The sequence below is a fragment of the Dendropsophus ebraccatus genome, chromosome 4, assembly GCF_027789765.1.
Source record: "Dendropsophus ebraccatus isolate aDenEbr1 chromosome 4, aDenEbr1.pat, whole genome shotgun sequence".
NCBI classification, from domain to species: domain Eukaryota; kingdom Metazoa; phylum Chordata; class Amphibia; order Anura; family Hylidae; genus Dendropsophus; species Dendropsophus ebraccatus.
Window position 1 is genome coordinate 134,167,554 of NC_091457.1, and position 10,781 is coordinate 134,178,334.

Consider the following 10,781-nt stretch of genomic DNA (forward strand, 5'->3'; position numbering starts at 1 on the left):
AGTGTATGGGGCAGGTGTGCCTAGCAGTGGTGGCGTTACACTGTGTGGGGCAGGTGTGTTTAGTGGTGGTGTTACAGTGCACAGGGCAGGTGTGTCTAGTCCATACAGATCTTCTCTGCACTTTGTGAATGGTAAATGGAAAAGTCCATAAGTAATCCAGTTATTGTCTCTGCATGAACAACCTCTGCTAGACTGGGGGACCTCACATGGAGCTGCTGCTGGAGACTGGGGGACCTCACATGGAGCGGCTGCTGGAGACTGGGGGACCTCACATGGAGCGGCTGCTGGAGACTGGGGGACCTCACATGGAGCGGCTGCTGGAGACTGGGGGACCTCACATGGAGCTGCTGCTGGAGACTGGGGGACCTCACATGGAGCTGCTGCTGGAGACTGGGGGACCTCACATGGAGCTGCTGCTGGAGACTGGGGGACCTCACATGGAGCTGCTGCTGGAGACTGGGGGACCTCCACATGGAGTGGTCGCACTTTCTTCAGACCTGAATCCCATAGAGAAATTATGAGGTCAGTTTAGTTGACATGTAGAGGCTCATAATTCAACCTCAGAAGACAGTAAGGCAAATGGCAACAGCAGGAGAGGTCACAGTCAAGCTGTAATTGATGCTCAACATGACAAGTTACTGAGACATTTGTTGTTGGAGTATACCCACCACTGATGTTGGATTTTGTTTCAATAAATAGTTTGAGATGAGGAAGTAATCTCAGAAGGGCACAGACATTTTCTATTCTGTAGAACCCACCAAACTGATATTTATGTTAGTTCAGAAAAAAACTTTGATTGATTAATCAAAAATTGATTAACCCATATAAATGGTGCCTAGTTCCTGCTCTCAGTGCTGGTTTTTCCCCGATCACCATCCTGGCTCGGAACACTGTGAGCAGGCCCGCCGCCCCCCAGTGTGACCATATCCTCTCCCCCTCTGTGACACAGATCCATTAATTGTAATGGAGCAGTGTCACAGAGAGGAGGAGGTTTTGTCGCACTGGGGGGCGGCGGGCCTGCTCACAGTGTTCCGAGCCAGGATGGTGATCGGGGAAAAACCAGCACTGAGAGCAGGAACTGGGTGCCATTTTAAAAAGAAGGACCACAATCCGGCGCAAAGCGCTAAAGTTAAAAAAACAAATTAGCAATGTACCTTAATGGTACATTAGATTTAAAAAAAAAAAAAAAAAAAAAAAAAAAAAAAAAAACGGAACTACACAATAAGTCCAGTGAACTACATAGAAATAAAAGACACTTCTTATAAAGCCATTTTTCTCTGCTTCACTTTGGAGAATCTGCCAACCACCTTGTCTTTATCAATTTCAATATCTCTCTCAATACTGAGCAACGTTAAATTAGACAGTCTGGCCTCATGCATACATGTACGCAGACGTGTTTTAATAAGTTTCAGGCGGCTGAAACTTCTCTCCGCTTTTGCGCTACTAACAGGAATAGTTAAATAAATGCGGTAAAGTATACTTAAATTTGGAAAGGCTCGATGCATGTCATTGGCAATGAGAAATGGTAAAATTTGTTCAGTGGACACCATCTCCTTCTCTATTGACAGCTCACTGTACATATCACACAATGTAAGGAACTCTGCTAACACTACCTCTGGTTCTGTGCACACATCCCCTGAATAAAAACGGGCAAGCTTGATCACTTTATCAGTAACATCTGATTCATGAAAGTATTTGCTATTAAGTGGACAGAACAATTTGGCAATTTCTCTAAAGTCTGAAAAACGGTGCTCAAACTGTTCTACAAAAACATCTATTATATAATAAAATACTTCCGTTCTGAAGCGAGCACGGCTATCCACAATTGGCTCATCTTCTGCATTTTCATCAAAAAATCTTTTCCTCTTACGAACCTTTCCCTCATGATATGAAGTAGTGTGGTTACACTTGGTAGCCAAGTCCATAGCTGCATTTTCTATGGCTGCAAAAGCCTCATCTGATCGCAGCTCTCTGATTTGTGTCATGCATGCATCAATTAGATGTACAGCTGTATTAATGTCCAATGACTCTTTCTGTAGGTAGTTCGAAAGGACATATGTTTTACTTAATAGTGTATTCCAAAAAACTAGCATTAGCTTGAATTCATAAGTGGTTAGTTTTGCTACCAGACCATCTGCTTCAGCAGCAGTTTTTGGGGTGGAGGCATTGTGTGTCTTAATACGGCATAAAGCCTCAACGATAGCAGGTAGGCTTTTAATTACTGCTTCAGTTGCCTGCTTCCTGGAAGCCCATCGTGTATCGGAGAGCCTCTTTAATGTTAATACTGTCCCTTCCAGGATTTTATTTTGTTCCTCCTCCAGAATTCTGTATCTAGGTAAGCTGGATGTTAGAAATAGGTACAGAGTTTCAAGTGTACCAAAAAAATTTTTAACACTGCATAATGCACACACAGCATCAATTAGAACTAAATTTAAATTGTGTGCACAACAATGAACATAAAATGCTTTTTCAGAGCACTGTTGCTTCACTCTAGCTTGCAACCCCATTAAGTGGCCTGACATTGTCCTTGCCCCATCATAGGCTTGCCCTCTCATTAGACTTAGATTCAGGCCAAGTTCTTTGGCGAGTATGTTAATTAATATATCATAGAATGACTCAGCACAGCCATCTGCAAGTTTTTCAAATTTAACAAAACGCTCAGTGATATTACCTGCTTCTGTAACATATCTTAACGATAAGGAGAACTGGTCTATCCTTGTTACATCAATTGTGGAATCAACAATTACAGAAAAGAAATTTGCTGATTTCACTTCATTTATGATAGTGCTTAAAGCTTCACATGCAAGTGCAGAAATCAGCTCATTTTGGGATTCTGAGCTTAGATATCTTACATGGCTTCCTGGATTTTTCAGATGATGTTCTAGAACACAGTCATACTGCCCTAGCAATTTAAGCAGCTCCAAAAAATTCCCTTCATTGACATTTGGGTCACCCAAGCCAGAATGTTCCCTGTGACCCCGGAATGCAAGACCTTGTTTTGCTAAAAAAAGAGTTACATCTATAAGCCTGTGAAGAATTTTTCTGTTATTCTCTATCTTCTCCCTCTCACCTCTAATGAGCCCTGCAATGACAGTGCTGTCCTTACTTATGCGGTATTTAGTCAAAAGAAATGTTTTCTCAGATTCTCGGTGCGTATTACACCTTTCGTGTTGTTCTATTTTTTCAAGACCTTTTTTAAAGTTAAAGAACCCCATGTCTGGGTCTGCCCAGACTCTAACTTTTTCATTTCTCAGACAAAACAGCCAGCAGCAGAAACAGTAGAGACGATTACTTTTTGGAGAGTAAATTAACCACTGGCGAATAACTGTGCACGAGTCTCCCACTTTACGATTGTACCAAGATGGATTGAATCGCCTTTTTTCTAAATTATAGGGAAAATCATCATAGTGATCATTCAAACCTGGCTGACATGGTCCATGTTCCAATAGAACTCTTACTATGTCAGTAGTAAGAGTATTGTTTATGAAAAGACATGGATCAGTAGGGTAAGGCTCCTCAGTGTTTAATGTGAATATGCCATCAGGACCAGATGCACTGCTGCTAAGACCTGGATTGCCATCAAGCTCATCAGTCTGATTAGTAGGACTGTTAGGTGTGTTTAAACTAGCAATTGGATTGCTTAAGTCGGCTATGTCTTTATCACTACTACAGTTATCATGTTGTTGGCTTTCTTGTGAGTGCTCCAGGGGAACCTGGGTGTTGTCATGCACTATTGTAGTTGTGTCTTCTAGGTTAGACACTAACAGGCTGCCTGACTGATTTTCATGAGACACATCATTATTTTTTTCTGAAGGTGCAGGTGGTTGGCTTACAAAAAAAAACTTTGTCAAAGGAGTACAAGAATTAAGTTGCCTTTTCTTTTGCTCTCTTTCTTTGCGCTTCAGGGCACCCGACTTGTATTTTTTATCCATGGTTTCTAGCCTAAAAAGAAAATTGAGGAACTCAGTGAGAAAACTCTCTCTCCCAGTTTCCCAGATTCTTACTTTCTCTCTCTCTCTCAATGACAAGTTCTGATTATATGACAGGTTTACACTAATCTAATATGAACATAACTTTAATGTCTGTATTACAGCCACAAGTTCAAACCCAACCACAGGTCTGATGATCCAAATTCACATATGCCAATATGGGTGATCAGACAAGCAGTTGGGCTGGCCCAGCTGGGACAGTAAAAATTGTATGTGGAGGATTATCAGCTAGGGCATTTATCTGTACTGCATATTAGTGGTGTCCGTGGAGTGGAATTAGTGCATTTTTTCCACTAGAATAGCACCCATCTAAGGGCACTCCTTACCTTTATCAAGTGCTGTCATCTCTTAATCAGTGCAGAACCAGTGCAAGTTTGGGTCAGGGTACTGTCTCTCAACGAAACCTGATAATAAAGATATGAATATTCTGTCAGTTTGCTTTGAAATTATTTAATTATGAAGACAATAAAATAAAAAACAAAATACGTCATTGTCTAGTAAGATATGGAGCATATAAAAACAAGGAGGATAACCAGGAAGATATCCCTTAAAAATCTATGTCTTACGGCCCGCCCCATACAATACTGACGTGTTATGCTATGTTCACAAACAGTAAAATAAAAGCAAGATCTGGCCCTAAAATTGTTATAAAAAGACAACTGTATTTTAAATGTAATACTGCACTACATTAAAGTCTAGAACATACGTCTGTGGAAACATTAAAAAAAAAATGTGTTTAAAATATTTTCACAAACTGATATTTTCCTATAGACTTTAATGCAGCATATTTTACTGTAATTTTACTGTGAGTGTGAATCTAGCCTTACTGCCAATAACTTTAGACAAGTCTGGAGTAGAGACATGAAGCCTGTATCAGAGCACTTTACTCCCTGGTTTCACCCAGCCATATCTTATGATCACAGTGATTGAGACCTGGTGTGATTTTTTTGTGTAAAACTTCTTTTATTAAATTTTACAAAGTACAGTAAGTAAATGGGTATGTTCACATCGAGTAAATTAGGTGCAATTCCGCAGCAGAACTGGCAGGAGGAATTCCGCTACGGAAAGTTATGCTGCGGAATTCCGCCTAATTTACTCAGTGTGAACATACCCTAGGAAAAAATTGCAAGCATAGAAAAAATAAGTGGACTAAATAAGTATCAAAGTGATAAACTGTCAAATGATTTTTAGCATTTCACGTTTTATTTTACTGTAACTCTTCATTCTCCAAGTAAAATTCCTTATACCAGTGCTTTACAATTAATAATATTGCAAGCTAGGCTATGTAATGTAGTTCTACATTTCATGTTCCTATTATGATGTTACTCACAGACTGTAAGAGTAATGGTTCAATTCACAGGTGCATCCAGTAACTTGCAAAAGACTTGCTGTGGCGTCTTTCTGGCTTACTCTATTCTTCCAAGCTTGAAATGTGGTAGGCATGGATGGGTGGCTAGTATGACAGGTTCCCCTCAAATCTCTAATTAAAACTGAAAGAAAAAAAATTCTAAGGCTAGGTTCTTACAACTTAAAATTAAGGGCAAAATCGTATTTGGATAAGTACGGCCTAAAATAATGATCATGTTCTTTATTTCCATCCATATTTATTATACAGTGTGAACATGGCCTATGGTAAAACTGACATGTTGGCCCAGATTGTAGTAACAGCATTATCAATGTGCCTGAAACTCACAATATCTGTTTTTTTCCCACAGCAACAGATTTATCATTTAACAAGCTCTGGTAAGATGAGTCCTAACCTCTGATTAGTTGCTGTGGGAAAAACTAGACAGTGGGTCAACACTAGTATGAGACAATAGCAGCTCCCTGATCAAAGGTCACAGAATATGCACAATAATGTTTCTTAGGATTCTTGTCAATGGGACAGGTCCTGTCTATTGGCAGGCTATGTTCATGGGGCTTGCTGTGAAATATGTCACTAAAAGCTAGTAAAAAAAGTTTAGGGAAGATTGTTTTATTTGACAGTAACATCCCTTATATCGGTGCCTCCTACATATCCATATTTAATTATTTGTTCTTTTTATGTTACTTAAAGGACAACTCCCACAAAATTTTTTTTTTGCTCATTTAACACACATTACAAAGTTATATAACTTTGTAATGTGGTTAAATACCTGGCCTGGCCCCCTTCCCCCACTTTCGGACCCCCGACCCCCCACCCCTGAAGTTAAGGAATGTATACATTACCTATTACGATCGTCACGGTCCTCTTCTCCGGGGCGGCATCTGGTGACGACGACGTCAGAGCCGAGGGGCGGTCCGGGTCTTCTTCCTCCTCGGCGTCTTCATGCAAAGTGAATGGGGATGAAAAGGCTGCTGGTGCACATGCGCACCAGCAGCCTTTTCATTGGCTGGAGCGCATCACATGGCTTCCAGCTTGCTCAGCCCTGATTGGCTGAGCTTGCTGGAAGCCATGTGATGCGCTCCAGCCAATGAAAAGGCTGCCTGTGCGCAAGCGCACTGGCAGCCTTTTTCCATCCCCTGGACCCGGAATTCGGAGACATCGCTGGATGGCCGACGGCGGCGACGGAGAGGCGGACGGCGGGCGAATCGAGTGGCGATCGTCGCCGGAGAGATGGTGAGTATGTTGTCTGTGTGTGTCTGTGTTTTTTTTTTTTTGGAGGTCCCGCGGGAGTTGTCCTTTAAAGACTGTAAGAGTTATGGTTTATTTCACAGATGCATCTAGTACCTTACGATACACTTTTTTCTGGCTTACTCTACTTTCTCAGCTGGAAATGTGGATTTCATGCATGTATAGATAGCATAACAGGTTCTCTTGGGACCTCTAGTTTGAACTGTAAAAAAAACAAAAAAAAAATTATTATTTTCCCTATAAACTGACCCATAAAGGTATATACCAATGGTACAAAGGCTCTGCACAACATATAAGTGACTACAGTGCAGATAAATACAGTGACTTACATGGGGTGTCTTCTCATTGGAGTCGCTCACTATCCCAATGTCATGGATGTATGGGCAGTATAACAGGTTCACCTGAGATCTGTAGTTTAAACTGTAAAAAAAAACAAAAAAACATTATTTTCCCTATAAACTGACCCATAAAGGTATATACCAATGGTACAAAGGCTCTGCACAACATATAAGTGACTACAGCGCAGATAAATACAGTGACTTACATGGGGTGTCTTCTCATCAAAGTCGCTCACTATCCCAATGTCATGGATGTATGGGCAGTATAACAGTATAACAGGTTCACCTGAGATCTGTAGTTAAAACTGTAAAAAAAAAACAAAAAAACATTATTTTCCCTATAAACTGACCCATAAACCGTACAGGTATATACCAATGGTACAAAGGCTCTGCACAACATATAAGTGACTACAGCGCAGATAAATACAGTGACTTACATGGGGTGTCTTCTCATCGGAGTCGCTCACTATCCCAATGTCATGGATGTATGGGCAGTATAACAGGTTCACCTGAGATCTGTAGTTAAAACTGTTAAAAAAAAGTTAAATCCATTATGCAAAGACTATTATTCTCCCTATACACTGACTCACCCATATACCATAGAGGTAGATCATTTGCATTCTGCCTAAGACAGGTGCATCACTCGCAGGGAGGTACCGCAGGCTCAATCACTAGCTAACTAGGGCAGCCACTACAGGCTGCTGCACCCTGCTCTCTGTGATCTGAATCACAGCTTTCTGATTTAAACATACTTGTCCCTTATCTCGTAGGAGACTGGGGGGGTCGGACCTCTGCACCCATTCCCCCCAGGATCTCCAGATCAGCCCCCAGCTCCTCTATGAAGCTGCCAGAGAGAACTGGGCCAAGTAGGGTTGAATCAGAAAACCCCTGGGATGGGAAAGCTCAGTGGACAGTGCACTATATATGACTGGAGGCCCCTTCAGCTTAGTTGCGAGTCCTGCTCCCCCTGTTTTCCACATGTCCAGGTCCCCCTTTCCCTGTTTTCCACATGTCCCACACTGTTTTCCACATGTCCAGCCCCCCCCCCTGTTTCCACATGTCCATCCCCCACCCCCCATTTCCACATGTCCAGCTCCCCCTGTGTCCACATGTCCAGCCCCCCCCCCCGTTTCCACATGTCCAGCTCCCCCTGTGTCCACATGTCCAGCCCCCCCTGTTTTCCACATGTCCAGCTCCCCCTGTGTCCACATGTCCAGCCCCCCCTGTTTTCCACATGTCCAGCTCCCCCTGTGTCCACATGTCCAGCCCCCCCTGTTTTCCACATGTCCAGCTCCCCCTGTGTCCACATGTCCAGCCCCCCCTGTTTTCCACTTGTCCAGCCCCCCCTGTTTTCCATATGTCCAGCCCCCCCTGTTTTCCACATGTCCAGCCCCCCCTGTGTCCACATGTCCAGCTCCCCCTGTGTCCACATGTCCAGCTCCCCCTGTGTCCACATGTCCAGCTCCCCCTGTGTCCACATGTCCAGCTCCCCCTGTGTCCACATGTCCAGCTCCCCCTGTGTCCACATGTCCAGCTCCCCCTGTGTCCACATGTCCAGCCCCCCCTGTGTCCACATGTCCAGCCCCCCCTGTTTTCCACATGTCCAGCTCCCCGTGTCCACATGTCCAGCTCCCCCTGTGTCCACATGTCCAGTTCCTGTCCACATGTCCAGCTCCCCCTGTTTCCACATGTCCAGCTCCTGTCCACATGTCCAGCTCCCCCTGTGTCCACATGTCCAGCCCCCCTGTTTTCCACATGTCCAGCTCCCCCTGTTTTCCACATGTCCAGCTCCCCCTGTGTCCACATGTCCAGCTCCCCCTGTGTCCACATGTCCAGCTCCCCCTGTGTCCACATGTCCAGCTCCCCCTGTGTCCACATGTCCAGCTCCCCCTGTGTCCACATGTCCAGCTCCCCCTGTGTCCACATGTCCAGCCCCCCCGTGTCCACATGTCCAGCTCCCCCCGTGTCCACATGTCCAGCTTCCCCTGTGTCCACATGTCCAGCTCCTGTCCACATGTCCAGCTCCCCCTGTGTCCACATGTCCAGCCCCCCCTGTTTTCCACATGTCCAGCTCCCCCTGTGTCCACATGTCAAGCCCCCCCTGTTTTCCACATGTCCAGCTCCCCCTGTGTCCACATGTCCAGCTCCCCCTGTGTCCACATGTCCAGCTCCCCCTGTGTCCACATGTCCAGCTCCCCCTCAGTCCACATGTCCAGCTCCCCCTGTGTCCACATGTCCAGCTCCCCCTGTGTCCACATGTCCAGCTCCCCCTCAGTCCACATGTCCAGCTCCCCCTCAGTCCACATGTCCAGCTCCCCCTCAGTCCACATGTCCAGCTCCCCCTCAGTCCACATGTCCAGCTCCCCCTCAGTCCACATGTCCAGCTCCCCCTCAGTCCACATGTCCAGCTCCCCCTCAGTCCACATGTCCAGCTCCCCCTGTGTCCTCATGTCCAACTCCCCCTGTGTCCACATGTCCAGCTCCCCCTGTGTCCACATCGGCCTGTTTACCAGCTGGGTTGTCGGTGTGCTGCAGCAGTTATTAGGCGGCCGCCCGGCACTGAGTCCTGGAGCGCGGGAGACGGAACAGCGCGGCGCCAGCGGTGATTGGCAGGTGGGCGGGCCAGGGCGGCGCACGCACCAGCAGCGGTGCGCTGAGGCCGTACGCAGCGGATTAAGATGGCGGCGGCCGGGGGAGCTTAAGATGGCGGCGGCCGGGGAGCTTAATATGGCGGGCGGCTGAGTGGGCCCCTGCCAGAGTGGGGGCGGCCGCCCCCCCTGCCCCCCGTCAAATTTCGCCCCCGTCAGCCTGAGGCCGTACGCAGCGGATTAAAATGGCGGCGGCCGGGGAGCTTAAGATGGCGGGCGGCTGAGTGGGCCCCTGCCAGAGTGGGCCCGGGGGCGGCCGCCCCCCCTGCCCCCCGTCAAATTTCGCTACTGGGCAGCACGACTCTTAGTGAATCCGGCCAGCCGGGCACCCGAATCTGTACCCGGCGTACAAAATCTACACCTGCCTCCAGCAGGTGTAGATTGTGATCATGATTTACGCCTGCTCGCAGGCGTAAATCATGATAAATGAGGTGGGAGTCTGCAAAGTACAATTTGTGGTGCAAAAAACAAGAGGGGGTATTTATCAAACATGGTGTAAAGTGAAACTGGCTCAGTTGCCCCTCAGTTTCCATTTTTCATTCCTCACAGACTCTTTGGAAAATGAAAGGTGGAATCTGATTGAGCCAGTTTCACCTTACACCATTTATAAATCTCCCCGAAGGTCTGTAGGTAAAAAAATGTAAGGGCTATGGCCTTTTAAACACGGAGAGGAAAAAATGAAAGCGCAAAAATTAAGATTAGCCCTGTCTGGAAGGGGTTAATCTGCCATATAGTAAAGCTCTTTGGAGCTGCTGATTATCAGTGGAGCAGGCTGACCAGGGACAGTGCTCCAAGCGGCCTTACTACATGCCAGATTAGAATGTAAATTGCACGGAAACGTTACTGATCCTCAGCACCCCATGCGCAATAAGGAGCTATCAGCAGGTTGGATACTGATAGTTTCCCTTTAAGGGAGGGAGGATCACACGGCAGCACTGTGGACATCCAGCAGTAGGTTCACTGTTATATATTTATCCAAGAAACAACTGGCAGGAGTTTAACGAGTGGTGAGAGATAAAAAGAAAATTTCATTTACCCTTGAGGAGCAGTGTGGATCATCCTCAACAGGAAGACTGGCTCAGCTTCCAAATAGTACATGCAAAGCCCAACCCCCTCTAAAAATTTTTTACAATAACTATCTATGTATCTATCTATCTATCTATCTATCTATCTATCTATCGCTATATATACT

General features: G+C 45.6%; 1 protein-coding gene across 3 annotated transcripts; it reads right to left on the reverse strand.

Moving 5' to 3' along the window:
• Positions 1–1,183: 1,183 nt before the first annotated feature.
• On the reverse strand, positions 1,184–7,812 carry LOC138788793 (zinc finger MYM-type protein 1-like). 3 transcript variants are annotated; one of them, XM_069967076.1, is made up of 7 exons: positions 7,379–7,812; positions 7,148–7,246; positions 6,933–7,023; positions 6,727–6,805; positions 5,320–5,479; positions 4,316–4,393; positions 1,184–3,942 (listed from the first exon to the last, which is right to left on the reverse strand). In XM_069967076.1, the coding sequence occupies exon 7, from the start codon at positions 3,930–3,932 to the stop codon at positions 1,260–1,262; it is 2,673 nt and encodes an 890-aa protein (XP_069823177.1). In that variant the 5' UTR covers positions 3,933–3,942; positions 4,316–4,393; positions 5,320–5,479; positions 6,727–6,805; positions 6,933–7,023; positions 7,148–7,246; positions 7,379–7,812; the 3' UTR covers positions 1,184–1,259. The 3 variants fall into 3 exon arrangements, with proteins under 3 accessions (XP_069823177.1, XP_069823176.1, XP_069823178.1); XM_069967075.1 differs by having other exon boundaries at positions 6,700–6,805; XM_069967077.1 differs by lacking the exons at positions 6,727–6,805; positions 6,933–7,023; positions 7,148–7,246; positions 7,379–7,812 and adding an exon at positions 6,198–6,314.
• Between the last annotated feature and the right edge of the window lie 2,969 nt (positions 7,813–10,781).